The sequence below is a fragment of the Takifugu rubripes genome, chromosome 14 (genome assembly GCF_901000725.2).
Source record: "Takifugu rubripes chromosome 14, fTakRub1.2, whole genome shotgun sequence".
NCBI lineage: Eukaryota > Metazoa > Chordata > Actinopteri > Tetraodontiformes > Tetraodontidae > Takifugu > Takifugu rubripes.
Genome location: NC_042298.1, coordinates 9,302,562 through 9,327,280, shown reverse-complemented (window position 1 = coordinate 9,327,280; position 24,719 = coordinate 9,302,562). Strand labels below are relative to the sequence as shown.

Here is a 24,719-nt window from a genome sequence, read left to right as displayed (position 1 = left end):
TCAAACAATTTCCATCTGATTCACCACCACATGCCTGGAGGTGGAAGTCCAACAGCTATTTAACAGGGCACGGCAAATCACATTTAGACACACTAAATCACAGTGGTCCAAGTTGCTGTGTTTATGCAATGGTAGAAGATGCTGTTTTGGCTGTATAGAGAAGAACAGTTGAAAATTAAAACATTGCAGTGGGCATCCGGCAGGGCAGGTGGCTTGTTCTCTAAACAACCAGCTTGTGGGTGGCCAAAACGCCAAAATCAACCTCCACTGGAGGCGTGGGTTCGAATCCCACTTCTGACATTCTTGCCTGTTGAAGAGAGCCTCTTTTTTAGGAAAGCACCTTGTGGTCAGCCAACAGCTACCTTGCACTTTTGAAAATGATGACAGCCGTCACTGTGTCTCACTGTAACTGTTCCTAGCTCTTCATTATGCAGGACAACTGTCTGAGAGGTACTTTCAGGTATTACCATGAATCACTTACCCAGCTTTTTGGGCAGAGTTTAGCCCCAAGTCCTCCAATGAACTTATGGAATCTGCGATCTATCACCTTCGAGTGGTCAGAGTCACTGTGTGAGCAGTGGCCAAACGTGCTATGTTTTAGCTGGATATACGAGAACCGTTGTCAATCAAAAATTGCAGTAGGATTGTGGCAGGGCAGGTGCTGGCACCACAGCCCTGTCTACTGTTTTTCAAACGAGCATCAAACTAAGGATGTTTGAGTTAGAGGTCCACATAGTTCAGAGTTGGTTAAAGCCAATTGTTAATGTGTCTCAACTATTTATCTTTTGTCCCCGTGAGCTTTTTGGGCATGAGATTCTTGCACATCGTGTCAGGATGGCCGAGCGGTCGAAGGCGCTGTGGTCAGGTCGCAGTCTCCACTGGAGGCGTGGGTTCGAATCCCACTTCTGACATTCTTGCCTGTTGAAGAGAGCCTCTTTTTTAGGAAAGCACCTTGTGGTCAGCCAACAGCTACCTTGCACTTTTGAAAATGATGACAGCTGTCACTGTGTCTCACTGTAACTGTTCCTAGCTCTTCATTATGCAGGACAACTGTCTGAGAGGTACTTTCAGAGATTACAATGAATTACCATGAAACCCATCTTTTTGGGCAGAGTTTAGCCCCAAGTCCTCCAATGAACTTATGGGATCTGCGATCTATCACCTTCGAGTGGTCAGAGTCGCTGTGTGAGCAGTGGCCAAACGTGCTATGTTTTAGCTGGATATACGAGAACCGTTGTCAATCAAAAATTGCAGTAGGATTGTGGCAGGGCAGGTGCTGGCACCACAGCCCTGTCTACTGTTTTTCAAACTAGCATCAAACTAAGGATGTTTGAGTTAGAGGTCCACATAGTTCAGAGTTGGTTAAAGCCAATTGTTAATGTGTCTCAACTATTTATCTTTTGTCCCCGTGAGCTTTTTGGGCATGAGATTCTTGCACATCGTGTCAGGATGGCCGAGCGGTCGAAGGCGCTGTGGTCAGGTCGCAGTCTCCACTGGAGGCGTGGGTTCGAATCCCACTTCTGACATTCTTGCCTGTTGAAGAGAGCCTCTTTTTAGGAAAGCACCTTGTGGTCAGCCAACAGCTACCTTGCACTTTTGAAAATGATGACAGCCGTCACTGTGTCTCACTGTAACTGTTCCTAGCTCTTCATTATGCAGGACAACTCTCTGAGAGGTACTTTCAGGTATTACCATGAATCACTTACCCAGCTTTTTGGGCAGAGCTTAGCCCCAAGTCCTCCAATGAACTTATGGGATCTGCGATCTATCACCTTCGAGTGGTCAGAGTCGCTGTGTGAGCAGTGGCCAAACGTGCTATGTTTTCGCTGGATATACGAGAACCGTTGTCAATCAAAAATTGCAGTAGGATTGTGGCAGGGCAGGTGCTGGCACCACAGCCCTGTCTACTGTTTTTCAAACTAGCATCAAACTAAGGATGTTTGAGTTAGAGGTCCACATAGTTCAGAGTTGGTTAAAGCCAATTGTTAATGTGTCTCAACTATTTATCTTTTGTCCCCGTGAGCTTTTTGGGCATGAGATTCTTGCACATCGTGTCAGGATGGCCGAGCGGTCGAAGGCGCTGTGGTCAGGTCGCAGTCTCCACTGGAGGCGTGGGTTCGAATCCCACTTCTGACATTCTTGCCTGTTGAAGAGAGCCTCTTTTTAGGAAAGCACCTTGTGGTCAGCCAACAGCTACCTTGCACTTTTGAAAATGATGACAGCCGTCACTGTGTCTCACTGTAACTGTTCCTAGCTCTTCATTATGCAGGACAACTCTCTGAGAGGTACTTTCAGGTATTACCATGAATCACTTACCCAGCTTTTTGGGCAGAGCTTAGCCCCAAGTCCTCCAATGAACTTATGGGATCTGCGATCTATCACCTTCGAGTGGTCAGAGTCGCTGTGTGAGCAGTGGCCAAACGTGCTATGTTTTCGCTGGATATACGAGAACCGTTGTCAATCAAAAATTGCAGTAGGATTGTGGCAGGGCAGGTGCTGGCACCACAGCCCTGTCTACTGTTTTTCAAACTAGCATCAAACTAAGGATGTTTGAGTTAGAGGTCCACATAGTTCAGAGTTGGTTAAAGCCAATTGTTAATGTGTCTCAACTATTTATCTTTTGTCCCCGTGAGCTTTTTGGGCATGAGATTCTTGCACATCGTGTCAGGATGGCCGAGCGGTCGAAGGCGCTGTGGTGAGGTCGCAGTCTCCACTGGAGGCGTGGGTTCGAATCCCACTTCTGACATTCTTGCCTGTTGAAGAGAGCCTCTTTTTTAGGAAAGCACCTTGTGGTCAGCCAACAGCTACCTTGCACTTTTGAAAATGATGACAGCTGTCACTGTGTCTCACTGTAACTGTTCCTAGCTCTTCATTATGCAGGACAACTGTCTGAGAGGTACTTTCAGAGATTACAATGAATTACCATGAAACCCATCTTTTTGGGCAGAGCTTAGCCCCAAGTCCTCCAATGAACTTATGGGATCTGCGATCTATCACCTTCGAGTGGTCAGAGTCACTGTGTGAGCAGTGGCCAAACGTGCTATGTTTTAGCTGGATATACGAGAACCGTTGTCAATCAAAAATTGCAGTAGGATTGTGGCAGGGCAGGTGCTGGCACCACAGCCCTGTCTACTGTTTTTCAAACGAGCATCAAACTAAGGATGTTTGAGTTAGAGGTCCACATAGTTCAGAGTTGGTTAAAGCCAATTGTTAATGTGTCTCAACTATTTATCTTTTGTCCCCGTGAGCTTTTTGGGCATGAGATTCTTGCACATCGTGTCAGGATGGCCGAGCGGTCGAAGGCGCTGTGGTCAGGTCGCAGTCTCCACTGGAGGCGTGGGTTCGAATCCCACTTCTGACATTCTTGCCTGTTGAAGAGAGCCTCTTTTTTAGGAAAGCACCTTGTGGTCAGCCAACAGCTACCTTGCACTTTTGAAAATGATGACAGCCGTCACTGTGTCTCACTGTAACTGTTCCTAGCTCTTCATTATGCAGGACAACTCTCTGAGAGGTACTTTCAGGTATTACCATGAATCACTTACCCAGCTTTTTGGGCAGAGCTTAGCCCCAAGTCCTCCAATGAACTTATGGGATCTGCGATCTATCACCTTCGAGTGGTCAGAGTCGCTGTGTGAGCAGTGGCCAAACGTGCTATGTTTTCGCTGGATATACGAGAACCGTTGTCAATCAAAAATTGCAGTAGGATTGTGGCAGGGCAGGTGCTGGCACCACAGCCCTGTCTACTGTTTTTCAAACTAGCATCAAACTAAGGATGTTTGAGTTAGAGGTCCACATAGTTCAGAGTTGGTTAAAGCCAATTGTTAATGTGTCTCAACTATTTATCTTTTGTCCCCGTGAGCTTTTTGGGCATGAGATTCTTGCACATCGTGTCAGGATGGCCGAGCGGTCGAAGGCGCTGTGGTCAGGTCGCAGTCTCCACTGGAGGCGTGGGTTCGAATCCCACTTCTGACATTCTTGCCTGTTGAAGAGAGCCTCTTTTTTAGGAAAGCACCTTGTGGTCAGCCAACAGCTACCTTGCACTTTTGAAAATGATGACAGCCGTCACTGTGTCTCACTGTAACTGTTCCTAGCTCTTCATTATGCAGGACAACTCTCTGAGAGGTACTTTCAGGTATTACCATGAATCACTTACCCAGCTTTTTGGGCAGAGCTTAGCCCTAAGTCCTCCAATGAACTTATGGGATCTGCGATCTATCACCTTCGAGTGGTCAGAGTCGCTGTGTGAGCAGTGGCCAAACGTGCTATGTTTTAGCTGGATATACGAGAACCGTTGTCAATCAAAAATTGCAGTAGGATTGTGGCAGGGCAGGTGCTGGCACCACAGCCCTGTCTACTGTTTTTCAAACGAGCATCAAACTAAGGATGTTTGAGTTAGAGGTCCACATAGTTTAGAGTTGGTTAAAGCCAATTGTTAATGTGTCTCAACTATTTATCTTCGCAGTCGCAGTCTCCACTGGAGGCGTGGGTTTGAATCCCACTTCTGACATTCTGGCCTGTTGAAGAGACCCTTTTCTATTAGCAGATGGCTTGTGGTCTGCTAACATCTTGCCGATCTCTCAAATCCTCCGCTGAACACAAAGCTCAGTGAGATCTTAACAGTCCACCTCCTCCCCAAGTGTTCTGACAGATTTTGATTTTTCTCTTTTCTGTTTTTCTTTTTTAGATATCTAAAACTACAGCCCTCTTTTTGACCACAACAGTCAGTGAGGTCTTTTGGCTTTATCATTGTTCTTAACTGGCAGTGGCCAGTTCTCAGTTATCTGCGTACCTAAACTTGTATAGGATTTTTTTGCTTTGCCATCTCAACCTTAGAACTTCTGTCACTAAACCTGCAGATGTTTTCAATCAGTATTGGTAAAAGCAGCTTTACTTGATGCTGCCAAATGACTTATTTAACAACACTCTGACACTAAGATAATGATGTTAAATGTCATCATAAGGATGATCACGATGCATCAAAAAAGTTCAACAGTGATTTGAGAGGTGCTCTGAAGCAACCTGTGATCATTTGAAAGGAGCCCCTTATGTTGGAAAGATAATATTTTCTTGTTGTTTTGTCTTTGCTTTACCATGTGCTGCTCTCACAGGGCTATTTTTCAGCTGTCTTTGGTTTTAAAGAGATAGTTCAGTGATTCATCCAACTGTAAACGTGGATTTATGTTAGAGCTTGATCCTGTGTGCATGAACTTGGAAAGAGTAGTTTGAATTAATAAAAAATAAAAACAATAAATGAATAAAAATCTGAGACAAGAACAAACCAACAACAGGTGTCTGCAACAGGAGCCCCAACCTCTACTTGTGCATAACACTGCATATTTCTTCTAAAATCACACATAAATAATGCAGTTTCACAGTCCACAAATTCAATTTCCCTCACTGTTCATTTTTACTATGGTGATCTGGCATATTGTGACATCATTTATAGGTCAAACACAGTTTTTGTTGCAGCAGGACGAGTTTGTGTGTGGGAGGAAAGCAATAATGTCAGAGCCAGCACGTATGTCAGTGGTGACTAATGATCCCTGGATTTCTCTCTGCGGTGTCTGTGCTATTTACATGCAAACTTCATACCCTCAACCCATATCCCAGGAATTAAAGAAAAGGAAATATGATTAACCTTTGGTGCAATTTCTTCTGCAGTTTTCTGTGTTTTAAATGATTTGTCATAACTTCAGGTTTGAGCTTCAGACATCAACCATTTTGGTCCCAAGGTGAGATTATGCACTTAGAAATTAGCACTAAAATAACTTTAAATTACATCAATAATGACATTTTTTCCTATTTATTTATTTTTAAATTTGATATATTTTATTTATTGCTTTTTGTGGGAGGCATGACGTGGTGCCCCCTAGAACAGGAAATTGAATATGTTGCCAATGCCAAGAGTGGGCCCAGCATACTGTATCATACATTCAGCCATCTGAGAGTTATTCCACTTGATTTGCTTTATATGTTTTTTATGCTCCTCATTTTGCATCAGCCTCTTTTTTTTTTTGGTTTTCTACCTCCCATACCACAGCATCAGAGGAGGGTTTTCTCCTTGGTTCCACTCATATTTCCCTGCTAGTGGATACAAGCAGCAGTTGTCCTGTCTCCAGAGAGCCTCCACCCAGATATCTATCATCACTACAGCAAAGCCAGCTAAGCTTGGTGCTCTTACTCTCAGAAAACCTCTTTTGAGACTACACAAGTACACACACTCTCTTTCGCTAAGTTTATTTTTGTGTTTGTCTGTGTGGATTCATCAGTGGCTTTTCGAATCAGCTGGGACACTTTTAATTGCTACCCTGATTGACCTGAGCAAATTTTGATTGGTGGAAAACAGCTTGAAGGCCAAATTAGTCCACAGGAGGAGACGGAGATGTGGAATTAACCAAGAGTCTCCCGCATCCCATATTTTAGTGCACTGTTTAGAATATACTGACCATAAAGCAGAGTTTACGCGTCATCTTGTGCTTTGGTGAATGCCATTTTAAATATTATGAGCTGTAATTATGCTGTAGAGCGCAGGTTGAACCACAAGTCATTCATATAAATACAATAAATTCAATTCTTTTAGAATTTAGAATTCTTCTAAATTCAAACAAAGCCAAGGTATTGTGTTGTATTCATGGATGGTATGTGAAGGTATGTATGTGAAGGCCATTATCACGTCATCTTTAATCAGTTTAGACGAGAACAAAGATCATGTGTTGGGGAGGGCATGCTGGGGAAACCCCAAGCATGGTCTCACACCCTGTAGCAATGACTGTAGACAATAATACTGATCTAATCAGAGTAGGTCAGGTCGCACACTCGATATGTACACGCTCACAGCGAAGCACGTAAAGGCACACATGCACATAGACATCTTATTCCTGGCTTCGGCAAAGGTGACGCTCACAGTGGTGGTAAAATGACATATTCAAAAGGTGCAAAAGAGCACTCTTTCCCCCACCTCTTCTCTCTCTCGCTCCCTGGATGTGTGTTCCCGTAGGTCAGCATATCTTGTCTTTTGCTCTTAAATTAGTAAAAATGTACAAAAACATAGATTTTGAACATAGGACATAAAAAAGTGCTAATAGAAGCATGGGCTGAGGTTGATTTTAAATGCCATTGTCATAGCAACGCTCCATTAATCCTGTGCTTGCACAAAAAAAAAAAAGAATCAACCTGAGCGCACATCCAGCAAATGTTTCGATATTCTTATGTAACTGCATTAAAAGACAGACAGAACAATGGCAGTGTGTGGACCACATACTGTCATTAGTGTTATATTTCACTTTGGCAGGATTAATATGTGCCGCGGTGTCACTTCAGCATCTTTACGAAACGCGTCGAAGAAGCACGCCCACACATGCACATCAGAAGCTTTGTCAGTGCTCTGCCATGGCGAGAGGTCGAAGGAGCTGTTTAACTAGTTACAGCAACATCAGCGACTCGTGCATCGGCATACTAATTACTTGTTTCCCTCCCTGAGGGCGATGTAACATGGAAATGGCGTCGGGTAAGTGGGGAGCCGAGGGCTAAAGAAACGAGAATGGGGTCAGTGGAGGCTTCGTTATAGATATAATGAAGTGAGTGGTGATTCCTCATGGCAGAGGGAAACATTCGGAACCACACTGACTTGCAGCGGCCTCCTCATAACCAGTGCCTGGAGTTAAATTGGGAAGAAGTGAGCAAAGTGCAATCAACTGCCAGGACGAGGAAAAGTGATGAGGCTCCTTATCATTTATCTTGTATATGTTTGGTTGATTGAATGATCTGGCTGGTGTTTAACATGCTAGATGTTGTATCAAATTGTATCACATATTGAGACTTATTTTATTCATTGTGCACGTCAGTGTTTTGCCAGATTATTTCTACATGATTTTCAAACCGGCTGCCACTATATTTTTTCCTCCTCATAAGCTCCTAAATGCTTAGTAGTGGTTCAGAAAATCACAGGTGCGCCAGCTTCAACAGGAGGCTCAGATCCTGCTTAAGCAAAGCTTTTTAAAGCTCAGCATCTTTTGTGACTTCAACCTATACATAATCAGAAACGATCAGAAGTCTTAGAGGTCAAGCTTTACACTGGGGATTTTTAGAAATGAGGTGCTATGGTTGTAACTAGCTGACATATCCACATTTAGCCGCAGCAGCCTGCAGATTTCACAGACTGGAACACGCCTGCAGTACCTGCAAGAAAGGAGAGAGGTGTGGGTTGGACCTGCAGCTACAGGGGGAATTTATAGCCCAGCATAAAAGGGTAGCAGCACCTCTTCAGAACTCTAGCCTGCATTCTACTAGAGGTACTTATTTAGATAAAAGGACAATATAACTCTCAAGGGCACGCACATAAACTCTATGATTTTGACTGGATTTTGCAGAAACGGTTACTGTCCTTGTAATTACCTCATTTCAATTTGATTCAAATTTCTCATAAGGTGAAACCTCTTGATTGACCGACTGCTTGCTTCGCGAACAGCACCGACAGAAATGGGCACCCCTGAGATGCTTACATTTCAAACAAACTTGCTGTAAAGCTGTTCTTCAGTGATAACTACAAAGGACATTTAGTGACAGTACACCTCAATTATAATGTTAAAATATGCTTATATAAGCTTTAGTAATTAATAAAATCTGCAATAAAAGTGACAAGCAGTCCACTTGAATGACAACAAAATAAAAAACATGCTGAAAAGAAAACAGCAGACGAAGCTCAAGTGTGCACATGCACACTCTTGATACCAAGGGGCCGCGGAGAAATAATTTCTAAATAAGAAAGTGTGCTCGCATCTTTGACCGGACAACCTCATAACTGCCTCCTGACTAACAAGACCCTTATTCTTAAAGTAGTTCTAGACACGAGAGCTGTTTATTTTGATGACAAATGTAACCTTGAATGTAGCATCTGCTGAGAGGCCAGCTTTGCTGAACTTCCTCACTTAGGGTTAGCTAACACAAACGCTGAGCTGCCTGCTCACACTCCCATTCATGCATGTGAGCCTGTACAGCATCTCCCAGTAAAGTCCATTGGGCGTGCAAAGGTTATAAAATGTCAACATGTTTGCATTTACAGTTCCAAACTGCAGATGATGCAGCTTTGTTTCCTACAAGACCAGGCAGAACTGCACACCTGTTTTTAGGTTTCTTGCGGAAAGAATATTGACCAGAATATTAAGTCCCAGTTTTAGCAATTCTAGTCTTAGCTAATGTCCTTGTACAAAGTATCTTTCATCTTGTTATATCATCTGTGACTAAAGACCATTTACATAACACATAAGCGCTTAAAACAATTATACTGTTTATCCACAGATTGTGTGCATGTGTGTGTGCTTATGTGTGTGAGCTCAGTACAACAAGCCTCTTGTACTCCAGTAATGGAGGCGATGCAAAGTCTACAACACAGCCTGATCCACGTGGTCATTTGTGTTAAATCTACTCCAACCAGTGCCAATTGCAGAAACAGTGAAACACTCACATGGTGTCCAACCATCGCGTAAATGCTACGATATATTCATCAGAGCAACTCCTCCATCTAGTGGTAAGGGTTGTCCAACTGTACTGCCAGAGATTGAACCTTGGAGCTGCATCTTCATTAAAGATACCGCAAGACAACTAGTTATAGTAATTCAGGGGCCACTTGCTCCGTCACAATTGGCTCCTTGAAATCGTCATTTTTCTGAAGTCTTCTTGGATGACCCACAGGGCCAATCATATCTAACACCAAGAGAGAGTGTGTCTGCGTGTGGCTCAGCCCGTGGACCATGAAATCAGACTGTCAGGGCTTGCTGACACACCTGCCTGCAGACAAGATGATTTAATCTCTCTCTGCCCCCCCCCCCCCCTTCCACACACACACACACACACATGCAGTAATTGGGTTCATAAACAACAGAACTTCCTCTCCCTGACTTTGTGCAAGGGTCTCCATTTTTCTCTTTCAGTGCCCCCTAAAACCAGTCAATTTCCTGTCGGGCCATTCAGCCGTGACTGCAGCAGGTGCCTAATGGACGAAGCTTCGGAAACATGGCATTACCGAAATTTGAGCAAACTCAATTGTGCTAATCCGGGGATTTGCATCTTTAATTTCCAACAGTTTGGGGAAGAAGAAAAAAAAAACCAAAACCCAACCTTTTTGAAAATCGGAGCAACGTGAGCTGAATATTTAGCTGCTCCTGCCGTGCAAAAGGTTGTGTCCTTTTTCTGAAAAGCATTTGATCCACGGCCACAGCTTAAAGTTTGATCGTCAACGACAGTCACAAGTTGTTTTAGCATATTTCTAAACTGGTGAATCACCGGTTTATCTGGCAGCTTCATTATGAACACAGTTCTTGCTAATTAACCCAAAAATCATTTCCTTGTTGACACTTACGCCTTATCTTAACCCCACTCTGCAAATGATGCTCTCTTAAAACTTGATTTGATTTCTTTGAGTGTGCGCACGCACACCCCCTCACACACACAGCTTTTAAATAAGGGATTTAGATTACAGCACTGGCTTTGCAATGATGAAGTGTTTATACTCCGAGGTTGAGCCTTATTGGAATTCATATGACGTTTGTTGTCTCCCTTCATATAAACAGGTGGCTGTGCAGAGATAACGTGCAGCGTATTGTACCGACAAAGACACGCTCGTGCACATGCCAGTGCATCTAGTGTTGTGTATGTGTGTGTTCTTTTTAATCCTAAACCAGTCAGAGGGGCATTTATTAATCTCTCTATTTCAGAAGGGGAGCGCCGGTGCCTTTCAGGTGTCAGGAGCAGGGATTCCTGAGCAAATGTCAACTCGCCTCGCGAAGAACCGCAACAACAAAACAAAGAGCTGATTCGCCTTGTTGCTGTTGCGGGGGAGAGCTTCCCCTGCTCCCACAGACTTCCATTTCACGGCTCAGTTTGAGCTATTTCGACGTTCAAGGTGAAATGCACAGAAGGCATGAGTTGTTTTTGTGCAAGAGCGGAGGAAATTGTGCTGAAATATATGTCTCCAATATGTGTTTATGGATTTGATTTGTTTTAAAATAGCAGAGCAGTGCTGATTTCTCAGAGGTAAAGTAGCAACAATTCCACTCACTTTGGCGCAGCGTGCATTTGACAGCTAAATGAAAGCACTGAGCCTGCCATGAGGTTTGCGGTGCCCCTTTCACTCCGAACAGCACTCCAGGCGTGTTTTCTTTTTTCATCCCCTTTCTTAGTGTCCTTCTGATATCACGTCAAGAGGCTGACCTCGCCACTTGAGATGCGGCAGCGAGCCCACCTCTGCATTGATCTCTCATTTCAAAAGCCTCAGAAACACACCGACAGAGCCATTACCCGCCATTGTGGATAAATCAAACTGACCCCAGGCCACGCAGGATTTAGAATAAAAGTGCTCGTTAATATAATATCACCACTTTTTCTTTTCTGTCCCAACGGCAGGGTTGTTAATTCACGAGCTTGCATTTTCATCTACTATAACATGCTGCGAGTGTTGCTTTTTCTAATATTTATTCAGTGTTGAGCAGCGCAGGGGTGCAGTGGTTAGCACTGTCCCCTCGAAGCAGTGGGTTCAAACCCCGCTGGGATCAGTGTGTGTGCATCAGTTTGCATGGTGCCCCTGTGTCTCTGTGGGGCCTCTCCTGGTACTCCAGCTTCCTCCCATTTTCTACAGACATTTAGAGGATAGATTCATTGGTGACTCTCAATGGACTTTAGATGTGATTGTGAGTGCATATTTAATTTAAACTATATGGCATCCCTGTGATGAGCTGTCCACTGATCCAGGGAATACCCCGCCTCTCACCTAGGACAGCCGGGATAGCCGGTGTTAATGTGAGATGTTTAGATGAGTAGTACGTGCTCTCCAACAAAGATCCCTGGATTTGAAAGCTGCTGTGAGTCATTCAACCCACACAAGTTTTATCTGAATGACAACGCTCTTATCATACAATGTCAGAGGAGAACATGTGTTCGGCATGACTTCACGTATTCAATATAAATAATGAGATAATCATACGAGCCGGTTGTGAAGAAGAACGTTCATTTGTCTACTAGAATTTTATTTCTTTTGTGTCTGCAGCCATCTGAGATGGCTGATTTTGAGATTCGTCTCATAACACTCTTAAGAAAATGGCGCACGCTGTCGACACTTAATGATTAAAATGACCCATAATGACAATTTTCCATTATTGTAAAAGAGTTCCCTGACCGGGAAAGATCATTCGGTTTGCCAGACACGTTTTTTCCCAATTGTCTTGTTTGCAACTTTGTAATGACACAAATGATGTCTCCAAAGTACATTTCATACTTTATTACTTGTTTTTATGGTTTTTGTTGTGATTGCAGGAAAAGTGCACCTCTCTTCTGTTTATTTTCCTATTTTGGGGGGTTTATGATCTGATTTTAAATGCCATATAGACCATAAAAGAGCCAGAATACCAAGATAGAAATAAACAAAATATTCATACTGCAAATACCATTTCAGTAAAATACTTCTAAACAGCACATTTAGCCTTTTTTTTTTTTGAAAAATCCCCATTGATGTAAATTAAACTGACTCTCCATAGCTTTATCCTTATCTTGAAAAAGTGACAGTCCACAACAACAAACTCCAAATTGGGAGAACAAACAAGTAGATTATCAGTAGATCAAAGCAGAGATAGATGTGGAATAAATACATAAAGGATTTGACTGCAGGCAAGGACAAAACCTCAACTTCAGAGTGTAAGAAACCCTACAAGGATCACTCATAATGATCATTTTCACAGACAGTGGGATCTAATCCAGTTTCTTTCATACACACAGGATGAAAATGTATTGTGTGGTAGATCAGGCCAGTAACTGGTTTGAACACCAGAAGGTTGTCTCCTTGCAGTAGTCAAGAAAAAGTAGAAAAACCACAATGAGGTCCGTTCTGAGCAGAATATGAGAACAACGCTGGAAGTCCTCAGGAACACAGAGCAGCTGACATCATGTCTGACACTAATGTCCATTTAGACGGGGCCTCAAAGGCTACTTTTAAGAGAAAGAAGATACACAGACCTGGTTGCTCTGTATGTCACAACATAGAGGTTATACAAGTGCCAAAGCTAGCTGTATAATTCTGTTCAATATTTCCTATTTATAATTGCACAGCTAATAATGAGAAATGTCTGTTTTTAGCGCGTTGAATCTAATTTTCATTGACTCTCGCTATTGACTAGGACATTTGCTTGAGAGCTTAATGAAAATAAATTCTGTCTTTGACATGCTCACCGTTTATCATGGCAGTGCCGCAGAGCTGGCGACTGAAGCACGAGAGAGTGCGCTCCAGTCAGTCCTGATTCAAAAGCCTGCAATGAACAGCAGCAAATGCACGCGTTCTTTTCAGGCAAGAGACCCGTCCTTTCCTCTTTTTACTTTTCAAAATGAGTAAAGTCACTTTAATTACAGCTCATTTGTGGGTTAAATTACATCAAAGACTCATTTACAGGATATATGTAATCTAACCCAGTTCTCCGTATAAGAGAGAAGGTAGAAAACACACGATAAGTGGTCTTGAATACAGAAGAGATGCATGGATCTGAACACCGTGCATGGATGCATGGTGTTCTTTGGGTTTCCCAATTTTAACTGAGCCTGATAGTGTAGATATTTCAGAAAGAAACACAAACACCAATAACACCACCTTTAGATCGCCATTACCCTCCTGTGGCTGATATGGCGCCTTACAAATGTGTTTTGAGTTCATAGCCGCGCTGCAATCGCCCTATCGTCTATCTCTTCTTTACTTCTCACTCGTCATCTCTTTCTGCATCTATTCTCCCTCACCGCTGTGTGTTTTGCTGCTCTGTCACTGTCCCCCGGCTGGCTGGGAGAGATAACTCCTCCACATGAAGATACTTTAAGCTCATTGCAAGGCCGATAGAACCCGGGGCACCAATCAAACAGTGTGTCATTAGTCCTGAAGATAGTGAACTGAAGTGGTCTGCTTATCTGCTCCCAGTGATCCTGAATTGTTCTAATGAATCTTGTCCCCTCCAAAACTTGCAGCCCGTCAGACCACTGGAAACCAAAGAAGTTGCACTTCACAAGATTCAGCTGGCATGGGTTTCTTTAATTGGATTTTAAAGGCTCACAAATCTCCCATCTTTCATAAATTTGTCTGAAAGAAAGATGCTCATGCACTGTCTGGAAAACCATCACTCAAGAAGATGCCTTTTTTAAAACAGTCAACCTGCGACTGATACGAGTTTTCCAGTTGTGTGGTTTTAGTCCTTTTTCCAGGGCAATGTCGTCAGGTGAAGGTGTGTCAAACTGAAAAGGTACAATCGGTGGACGTTGTGGGTCAGCCTTTTGAAATTTGGGGAGAGGATGATATAAGACTTGATAAAAGGTGTTTGACTTCACCACCTCTATTTGTCCAGGCCACAAAACCAGGAAATCCTCCTTCTTTAGCTCCATCTTGTGCTTTTTCTGCTGCCCGGAAACTGCAGCACCATCAGATGCATCTGAGGATTCTCCCCGTATGGGTGGCAAATAGAAGATAGCTGGGGTGAGGGTCGGACATCTTGGTGGAGTTTCTGCTCTGACTTTCCTTGATTCTTTAGATGAAGAAGAGAGAGAGAGAGCTGTTCCTAAGCTTGACGGTAAAACTTCAGTGGTTTCAGAAAAGATCAGGCTATTTGCTAGGCTCTCGTCACGCTCAGGCTGGAGGTCTGTGTCCATGCTTAGATGTTCAACAAGCTCAGACAGTGACGCCATGTTCTCAACAACTGTTGTGGCCTTGACAGAAGTCAGAGGCTTAATTACTGAGGAACTAGAATTTGAATGGTCCTGGAATAACTCAGGTGGAACATCAACATTTATTCCAGGTAGCTGCTGGCTGATGGTTGCTTGAGGAGATCTAAGACTACACCCAGGGCAAGACGGAGACAAAAGAGGAGGAAGAGCCCTGCTGTGATCCTGCAACCCTGAATACAAAGTGCCTGTCCCTCCTGAGCTCACTGTTTTAAAAGATCTAAGGTCGTTGTCCTTGCTTAGATGATGTGCGGCAATCTCAGCCAAGGAGGCCGTTGTCTCTGGCACAGCCAAGGTTTCAGTCTTGACAGAGGTCAGAGGCCTAAATGCTGCAGGGCTGTGGTTTGAATGGCCCTGGATTAACTCCGACAATGATGGAAATCCTTTGAGTGTAGTCAGGTTAGGTCGAACATCAGCATCCGTTCCACGGGAGTGCTGGCTGATGGGTGCTTGATGATGACTTAGACAGAAACCTGGAGCAGAAGGTGCAGGACGCAGAGGAAGACCTCTGCTGCTCTGCTGCAACCCTAAAAACGAGTCTATCCCTCCTGCGCTGGCAGGGGTAGAACTTGGCAGCTCTTTGTTTCTGCTTAGATGTCGCACCACAAGCTCAGATAGAGAGTATGTTCTCTCTGGTTCAGCCATAGTTTTCACCTTTTCAGATGATTAAGAGTTCTCACTATAAAGAGGAAAAAGCGCAGAAATGCTCACGGTTGATCGTTTCATGAACAAGTCAACTTGTCCATTTTCTGTATGTGTTCAGGCGCTTTGATGTCTGTGAGTTCTTCGCTCGCCATGTTTAGTGTCTCTGATCTCTTTAATCACCGTCTTTGATTTCTGGCCCACACATCCTAGCAACAGCATGCCATTTTGTACACACGTATCAATATACATACTTTAACATGACAACAAAGAATTTTCACTTTAAGTCACATGTACATGTATGTGGCATAATTGATTTGCTCTTTTTGGCTTTTTTTTTTTTTAACAATATTGAATTAGAATAAACTAATTGTCAGCATGGAAACCACCTCATATTTGCTCCAGTTTCCTCATAATTTACTATAGGTGTGAATGTGACCAGCTAGCACATGGAGTCATGTGACCCAGAGTCTACAGGCTTGAAAGAATATCTCAAAACTCCGTGAATGTTTTGCAGCTCTCGTTGTGTATGTCCTACAAACATAAAAATGACATCCTTTTGTAGAAATTGGTGTAAACTGTCACATAAATGACAGTTTTGGAATGTAAAACTTCACAGAACTCCTTAAACTGACCCACTGCTGCCACAACTCCATTGACTCCTATGTTGAAAACTCAAACGAGTCTGTTTAACCCACGACTTCTACATGATTCCTTCAAATTTCATGGAAATATGCAGTCGCATGTCTCATTCCAAAAAAAAACCCAACATGCAACAATAGTTAGTGTCGAGTTAGTGTATAATTTCAGTGTCTACATAGTCGAGTTTTTTCTAAACAGTGAAGATGGGAAGGGGCAGGCTGAGTGCTGGCATTTATGAGGGCAACAACTGGGACACACACGCATACACACACACACACACCCGAGACCTCACAAATTTTGCCGATTTAATGTTAATGAATAAAGATTTTAAAAAATTTAATTGAGACACTTTCAAGTTAAATCAGCAAAGGTCATCACTCAAACTGAAACTGCAGTGCTGGCAAATGTCTTCTACCTCTTCAAGCTCTTCCCAAAAACAAGAGAGATCTATCCTATAGAACAAGCCACCATTTCTGGTACCAATTTATATTATTGCTCATTCACAAGTCCCCTTTAGTTAAAATGGTGTAATCATTTATAAACATTAACAGATAATAACAAGTGCAGTAAATGATAAGTTCATCATTTAGAAAACACTATAACTTCAACGAAGAGAATTCTATATATAAAATATAGAAACCTGTTTTTTTATCACTAGATGTTGCATTTAGACTATGTAAACAACCGCATCTATTTAAAGCCACTTAGTGAATAATACCAGAATCATACCTCTGAATCATTAGTCGTAATTATTCCCTGCGATGACGCACCAAGAACCAAAAGTTCTACTGTACGTGAAAATTAGAAAAAAGCACCCCAGTGAGAGCGAGTCCACCCCCTTTGCCACACTGTGCTCCTCATGTTTGACTTGTATGAATAAACCTTTTTACTGTATAAGACTGGGAGTTCTACCCGACACCTCTCTTCCTTTTTGATGACCAAAATCACTCTTTCGGGTTCCCAGACACATTCCAGAAGACCACACTATGCTAGTAGTGGACCAACAACACAGTTTAATTAGGATAAATTCCGTTGCCTTTAATCAGATTGATCCTTCAACATGCCCTTAGATAAGCTGTTAGCTGAGCGAGATGGCGGCTGTAGTGTGTTACTACAAATATGAGTGTTACTGTACGCTTGATTCGATTTTCAGAATATTTGGATGAGGCTGTTTGTCATCTAACGGTTTAATATGAACCGGATACTTTATCGTGACCCAAATACTGAAATGATGACTCTTTGTAAATAATGTATATATGTAATTCATCAAACAGAGGGAAGTGTAAAATGAAAATGGTTTAAGTAATGCTCACCTTAACCCTCTGTGTCCATTCTTGTTCTTAGAAGTATCATCAAGTGCATGTTGTTGTATCACTTTTACAAACTGTTCTTTAGAACGGGCAAAATGTTACTGAGCTGAAGCCTGCTACGATTATTCTTTTTCCACCACCTTTGGTACCAAGGATGGTGTGCAGGCCTGAGCAGGCCTTAAAAAGGACTTAGTTTATAAGTAGCTGGCATCATCTCCAGGAACCTGTGCACAGAGTATGGACAGGAAAGTCCACAATCCACCTAGACGACTACTGCAATGGAGTAGGGCCAGGACTTCCCCATTCACATGGATGGAATGGTGGGTGGCTAATCAGCCAGAGTGTAGTGACAGATAAACCACAGATGAAGGCACAGGAAAGCATGCAGTTATCCCCTAACTGACAACAGTAGTAGGAGGTGGTGCTGTAGAAAAGAACATCCCAAGGGTATAATAAAGTCTAAAGCATCAGGAGCGGGAATATGATCAAATTACTGAGGTCTGTCAGAAGCAGGAGCTGCGAAAGATGTAGAAAACAACTGTTTTGAATTGATGCAGCAATGTGTGCCATCAGGTCATATCGGGAATCCTGGAGCAGAGTGTTGCTATCTGAGCTGTTAGCGACAGTGATGGGATACTCTGCAACATAAATACAAATATCTGTCCCTTAAAAATACAAAATCTTCCCACATTTCACACTAAAGTAAGATATACTATTTAAATCCACCCCACCCCATAACCCCTCCCTTGCCATTAAAGTCAATCTTAAATTTGTACTAATTTGTACTGCTAATTTGTGTTTGTAGAATCAAACGCCTGCTTTAAACAGTATAAACCTCCAAGACACAATATTATCCATCACTTGTTCAAATAAGTTGCTTTACTTGAGGCTAAATTTCTAAAGTAACTGTGATTTTTAAAAGCTCATTTTCCATATGATGACTTGTATAGAAGATGATTCATGATGTACATGTTTGGTGTGCTTTGAGATAATTCCTTCCTCATGGTCTTGGAAAGTTAATGTCGTTGTCTTAGAAAAGTAGCGTTGTCTTGTGCTGCCACCTTGTGTTTAAAGCATGTTAACCTGCTGTTCGACACTTAAAATACTCACTCTAACCCTAACTACAATTAGCTATACGTCAATAACTCTGCATATTATAACAGCTGTTGAAAAAGTTTCTATATGTATAATTTCTTCTTCCAGAAATAATCTAAAGCAAAGATCACCCAAATGCGTCAGTGGTCAAATGCCATTCACCAATGGACAGTGATCTGTCTGAATGTTCTGACAGGCCATTTTGTTGCTCTGCCTGACATTTGGGTCTGTACATCTTGTCTCCAGGCCTCAAATATGATAACATTTCAAGCAGAAAGGTTAATAAAAGGGCCCAGGCAAATGTAGAGAAGGTCAACAAGAGAGAGAGGGGGAAGAGAGGGAGAGCAGATTATAATGAGCTTATTTAAAGTCATCCCGCGTCTTGGTTGCTAGTTAATTACTAGTTATTGAGTTCCACAACCCTGACGTCACTTAAAAACATGGCTGCCGCAGTAAAGGCAATCCACGTGCGACTTTCTAAGAACGCACTTGCCAATGTTTACCACAAGGGGCGCTGCCACCCGTTTTTATAGCACCTAATTTTGGTTCCATATTAGTTGCAGAGAGAGATCCAGTAAAATGATGTCACAAATTGACACGATGTTTCACAAATTTGCTGGATCACGCTGCAATCATTCTGAGGGGTGAGTTCATGGTGACTCATCATCACAACGGGAACAGTAAAGTTCTCCAACCCTGAGGGAGGCAACCTCAGGCCTGAACGGGAAAGAGCCGCGGATGAGCTGATGTCAGTAAATGTGCAGGAGCCCAGCACATCACTTCTTAAATTACATCCTGATGTAATCAGGAACTATCAGCCACAATCTAAAGGATATATGCATGGTTGAGACAAGAACTGTTTGAGAAGGAACCTCAGCTGTTCTAAACATATTAATAATAGATTTAGTCTATACAAACTTACATGCATGAAGATGGCCATTTAAAAATTGAGACCGGATAAACTATATTATAAAAATTGTAATTGAAACATTATTTTCTATGTCTATGTTTTATATGAAAATTATATTTATAATGACATCAGTTCTAAAAATGATCCCACTTATATATCACCCATTCCATAAATTGAGTTGATCTTTTACAGGCATATAAGGACAGCCACTGGACTTGGGTTATAAATGTCTCAGCTCTGGGGCTGACGTCCATATTCCTCCACACACTAAAAATAAACATGACATACAAAAGGATTATATCTCAAGACTGAGACGGTGATTACGTATGTAGTTTTTATTTATCAGATAACTGTGATGCATGTTCAGGTCAACTATAGGACTGTACATAGCCTGTCACTTTAATAATTTAGCACATTTACTCTCAGGCTGACCAAGCTCTCTCTCTCTCTCTCGCTCTCTCTCTCTCTCTCTCTCTCTCTCTCTCTCGCTCTCTCTCTCTCTCTCTCTCTCTCTCTCTCTCTCTCTCTCTTATACCCACACCCTTGGATGCAGGCAGGCGTGCATACACACCGGCAGACTCTCTCAGCCTTTACGTTGCTCTCCATCTCTCTCTGCCTCTAGCTGCCTAAGCTCTCCGCTGGTTGACCTAAAGCTCCTTGCTGTGCAGCACCGGTAAGAATCTCTCCTTCAGTTCATCCTTCACGTCTACGTGTTTCTTTCTCATTCTGGTTTCCTAGGGACTCAAACAAAGGATTCAGGGTGTGGCTGTGGCTAGTGGAAGCTGTGAAATGATGTGGAGGGAGAAAAGGGAGGATACTGATGTTAACACTGATGGAGAGAATGCTGTTATGGAGCTGTGTTGTAGGACACCCTTAGCTTTTGTCAGGAAATGTTTCTGTGTCTTTTTTAAGGGAATATTTAAAATTCAAACCATGTGCTAATGACGCCTGTTTCAAACACACATTAGTGAGAGTCATTTCACAGCAGTTACAGCGAATGGCCTCCTTCCACGGCATGACTTATGGGTAGGTTTGGCAGAACAGTCAGACCTGAGGCTAGGTCAGGAATATGACTGCAGTGGAGGCTAGATCCACGAGGCTGCAGGGGTGGCTGCAGAGAAAGAGAGAGAGAGAGACAGTGTGCGAGGATGCAGAGGGAAAGAACAAAGACCCAACCACAGAGAAGGGAATGAAGAGACAAAGGAAAGATGGGTAAAAATAGTCACATTTTAGCTGCATCCACATTCTAGAGACTATCAAGGTAGCGTGGCTGTATGGAGGAGGCAGGCATCCCTCACAGACATACATGTGTGGACATGCTGTAGCCACGCCCTTCATGTCTGTTTGGTTATTTCCATTGTGGTATAGAGCCATGAAAGCCTGAACACAGTGTAGAGCTGAAATAAATATATGCCCAACACATTAATTCATAACAAACAGTGAAGGTCAAATCTGAATGCCCCTAAGCTCAGTTGTTTTTTTTTTTAATTTTCATCCTTCACAGGCAAAATGTCTGACAAGCCCGACATGACTGAAATCGCTAATTTTGACAAGACAAAGCTGAAGAAGACGGAGACCAAAGAAAAGAACCCTCTGCCCACCAAAGAGAGTGAGTGCTCCGGGTGATGGAAGCCCATACCCAGCATTTATCCATGCTGTCCATGCACCACGCATCACTCCTGGCACTGTCAAAAAAATCACACTCAGCAAGCCGGCTGGCGAATAGAAGCCGTTTCTGTAAATCGTCATGTTTTCATTCCCTTTCTTCTTGTTTTCTCCCACAGCCATTGAGCAGGAGAGGAAGGGCGACGCCACACCTTGACTCCCTAGCACATGATGAAAAGAAGATGCCACAGCAAAAAAGAAAGCACTTTCCTTTGATTACTACAGTGTTTCAGTCTCTTATTTTGTCTTCAGATTAGGGTGCTGGCCAGCTCCCTGGGGTGCCCCGTTTTATATGGCAGCCTCACATAGGGGGATGTCTTACCACCAGGGTGGGAAAACCTTAGCTTGGGTGCCTGTCTTCCAATGTAAGCTTGAACTGTCTCATAAGTGTCAAATATTGCCAAACTGGAGATGGAGTGGAGAGGCAGCATATAGAGAAAGGCAGAGATCCAGGTTAACGGGAAGGGTGGGCTTTTGAGTCCACATACATGGGAGCAATTGGAATCTAAACATGAGGGATGTTTTCTTAATATACTTTTTACTTTTCTTTATCAAATAAAGGATAACCCATGGAATGAGTCAGAGCTGTCTGTTTTCCCTTATTGATGTCATGTGAATAATGCACTTTAGTGTGTCCCCAGATGTAAAAAATCACTGCAACAATCCACCATATTTGAATGTATTTTATTAAGGTATCATTTCAGCAGGGACTAAAATTGCATTCTGAAGCTCCCCGAATCATCTCCATCATAAGAAGTAGAATAAAAAGAAGAATTCATTACCAAAGACAAGGCATGGCTGGCTTTTTTGCTTGGGAAATGCATATTTTTATCTTTATCCCCTTACAACTTTTTTATTTATTTCTTTATTTTGCCAACTAATGCACCTCACCTTGGTAAAGCCCGATTGATGTCACATTAGTGCACCATGGCTGTGTAATGTTGTAATTGTATTTTATTTTATTGTTGTCATCATCCTTTTCATGCAAGAATATGAGCCAGTGCCAGAATTGTGACTTCCTTCACCTAGTATTCCCAATTAATTTTAGGATGTTACCTTCATTGCAAGTTTTTAAAAAGACAATTGCGGCCTCCTTCTGAATCTCGACGTGGCTTTTCAAGTTTGATTCTATTGTTGGAATCAGTAAAGTACTAAAACAGCTGCAGTTTTAGTGAACGCCTTTGCGGATGCTTTATTGCCATCCTACCGCTAGAGGTCACTGTTACTACTGAAACTCCCGAGCACGTCCTTCGTTCTCTTGTGCTGCTGACTCCTTCATGTGTAATGCGATCACAAGTGTCACTGCTTTGGAAGCAATATGACAGATCTTTTCACAGAGTTTGATTGGATGCTTATAGGTTTACAGCGTTTGAGCCTAATAAACCAATGCTTCTCGACCTTTTTGGTGTTCTTATAATTTAATTGATGACATGATTAACGTGGTAAACATATAAATGAGTAATTAGGTAATGATGGAATTCAATTTCCATGCCACCATCCAGGTTAATGGGTTAACCCTTTAAAACAAAGCAGATGAGACTGCTTTTAATGAATATATCATATTTTTGAGAAGTTTTTTAAGTGCTTTATATATCAGTGATGTATAAATTAGATTCCAATTTATGTTATTTTAGAAATCCTTTTTAGGCATTGCAGTGACAGAACCAATGAAGAAATATAAGTGCATGTAAACATTTTCAAAGTTTAAATTTTGTTGAATGGCTTTTTGTAACCTGTAAAAGCATCACTTTTTAATGGCCTCTATTTTTTGTTTTAATTACATCGTCGCATAATCTGTAAATTAAGTCTTAAGAATAGAAAACTGCTAACATTTAAGTGAGACCTATATAATAATACTCTAACACATATACATCTGTCGCATTTTGCTGCTTTCAGATGCTTCTTGACCCGGATAAATATAATTTCTCCTTCATTTCCACAGCAGCATTTTATCAGGAAGATCGTCAGGAAAAAGTCTCCGCCTGCTCCATGTCTCTGGCGTCGCCAATCCTGCCACCTCCATCCTCTGCCTGTCAATCTTGTCACCTCCCCAGCCTTCTCACCTGCGCACGGCCGTAAATCAGCAGCCAGCGCGCCTATAATGTGTGTAAAATCTTAGAGTTCTTTAACAAATGCGCATTTTTATTACTTTCTGTTATCCTAACAAGAGAAAACACAACGATTATTATTATTATTATAATTATTAGTAGTAGTAGTAGTCGTAGTAGTAGTAGTAGTAGTAATGTTGTTGTTGTGTGTTGTGTTACTCTGGTTGCAATTATTGGTCTTGTTCTTGCTCTGATCACGTGGATGATTAATTCAGCTATAATAAACTTGATAGATGTCAATTAAAATGCGCATGATTCATTTGGAGTTTCGGTATTTAGGCGCCATCTTGCAGCCACATGAGTGGTGAGCTGGTGTTTGCAGGTTATTAAGCCATTAAATTGTTTAAGGTCAATCTTGGTGCTGTGCTGATTACTGATGACTGGGTATTATTTTTCTGTGGGTGTTAAGGGTCTCAGTTTCAGTCATATTGCGCAGTGTAATGCGGGTCATATCTAATTAGTGGGGATTATCCTCACCTACACCTCCCCAATAGTGCCGGGGGCCTCGCCCATCCCATCGTCTATTGTCCGCCGCACTGAGTGAATTGTCGTAGTTGAAGGATTTTAAGTGCCTCGGAAGGGATTTGACAAGCGATTTAATTCAAAATCTTTAAGGTTGAGCGATAACCCTGGTGAATTCTCCCACATCGAATCACGGTCGTGACAGAAACTGCCCCGTTGATTGCGGATGATTAAGGTGATTAGGGTGGCTATATAAATGAAGGTCTTCAGCAGAATAAAGCTGGATCATCATTCTATAAGTAGTCATCAACGTAATTTGGCCGCGAATATAGTAAGAGGTGACCCCGTGAAGCTAAGAGTTTGTCCATATTCTTCTAAAATCCAGACTGGTTTCACACCAGCTTGTTTCCCAGGGAAACAACTATCATCCTATTATCGCCAAGATGTCAATGTCGCCGACGTGTGAGCTAGGATTTACATGACTATACAGCAGCTCCTGAATGACTTTATGACTTTGTAGTCGCCATGTTTCCCACTGGGTCACTGGTGCCACTGGCTAAATATTTCCTACTACACATGTTACCATTACTACATCGGGTTTCCCATAATCTGGCACTAATTTAAGAATTATGACGTTTTTGGAAAGCACAAAATGGTAACACTGTTGTATACAATCATTTAATGAATTAGGTTAAATGGAATCATATTTGAAGCAGGTATATTATTAATAAAGTTGCGTTCATTCTTTGTTTAATTCAATGTATGTGGAATGTTTGGGTATTCTTATTTAATGCGCTGGGAAGGAACTGGTGTTCGTGGGAAACGTGTTATAGCCTCTGAATGACAGGTGAATGAATGAATAGATCGATGAATGAATGAGGGGGCTGTTTAGGCGTCTGTGTCACGTCTTTGAAGTTTGCGTATGCATCGACGGCTCCTATTTGTCTATATGACGCTGCAATCATGTCGTTGTTGACGCATTTTCGCAGCGAATCGTTACCTGTCGAACAAATCTGTCAATCAAAGGGACGTAGACGCATAAATATCATCAGCGTGGAGTCAGGGCTCAGCTCCAGTCCCTTTCTCCTTTCTTGCCTATCACATCTCGGACAAGAGCGACTTTTTTGCGTTTGGAACACAGCCGCA

The 24,719-nt window shown here is 42.3% G+C and overlaps 1 protein-coding gene and 6 non-coding genes across 7 annotated transcripts; all 7 read left to right on the top strand.

Moving 5' to 3' along the window:
- The first annotated feature begins 828 nt into the window (after window positions 1-828).
- On the top strand, window positions 829-911 carry trnal-cag (transfer RNA leucine (anticodon CAG)). Its single transcript has one exon. It is a non-coding gene; the product is annotated as a tRNA-Leu (tRNA).
- A 532-nt stretch (window positions 912-1,443) lies between these two features.
- On the top strand, window positions 1,444-1,526 carry trnal-cag (transfer RNA leucine (anticodon CAG)). The gene has a single exon. It is a non-coding gene; the product is annotated as a tRNA-Leu (tRNA).
- Window positions 1,527-2,053: 527 nt separating this feature from the next.
- trnal-cag (transfer RNA leucine (anticodon CAG)) lies at window positions 2,054-2,136 on the top strand. Its single transcript has one exon. It is a non-coding gene; the product is annotated as a tRNA-Leu (tRNA).
- A 527-nt stretch (window positions 2,137-2,663) lies between these two features.
- On the top strand, window positions 2,664-2,746 carry trnal-gag (transfer RNA leucine (anticodon GAG)). Its single transcript has one exon. It is a non-coding gene; the product is annotated as a tRNA-Leu (tRNA).
- A 532-nt stretch (window positions 2,747-3,278) lies between these two features.
- Window positions 3,279-3,361, top strand: trnal-cag (transfer RNA leucine (anticodon CAG)). The gene has a single exon. It is a non-coding gene; the product is annotated as a tRNA-Leu (tRNA).
- A 528-nt stretch (window positions 3,362-3,889) lies between these two features.
- On the top strand, window positions 3,890-3,972 carry trnal-cag (transfer RNA leucine (anticodon CAG)). The gene has a single exon. It is a non-coding gene; the product is annotated as a tRNA-Leu (tRNA).
- Window positions 3,973-19,877: 15,905 nt separating this feature from the next.
- On the top strand, window positions 19,878-21,584 carry tmsb2 (thymosin beta 2). The gene is made up of 3 exons (XM_029847653.1): window positions 19,878-20,011; window positions 20,843-20,947; window positions 21,123-21,584. The coding sequence occupies exons 2-3, from the start codon at window positions 20,848-20,850 to the stop codon at window positions 21,158-21,160; spliced, it is 138 nt and encodes a 45-aa protein (XP_029703513.1). The 5' UTR covers window positions 19,878-20,011; window positions 20,843-20,847; the 3' UTR covers window positions 21,161-21,584.
- Window positions 21,585-24,719: the final 3,135 nt, after the last annotated feature.

What these genes read in the sequence shown, in the direction of transcription:
- tmsb2 (XM_029847653.1), top strand. Translation starts at nt 20,848, where the DNA reads ATGTCTGACAAGCCCGACATGACTGAAATCGCTAATTTTGACAAGACA. An exon ending in CCCTCTGCCCACCAAAGAGA is followed by an intron (nt 20,948 to 21,122) that starts GTGAGTGCTCCG and finishes TTTCTCCCACAG; the next exon opens with CCATTGAGCAGGAGAGGAAG.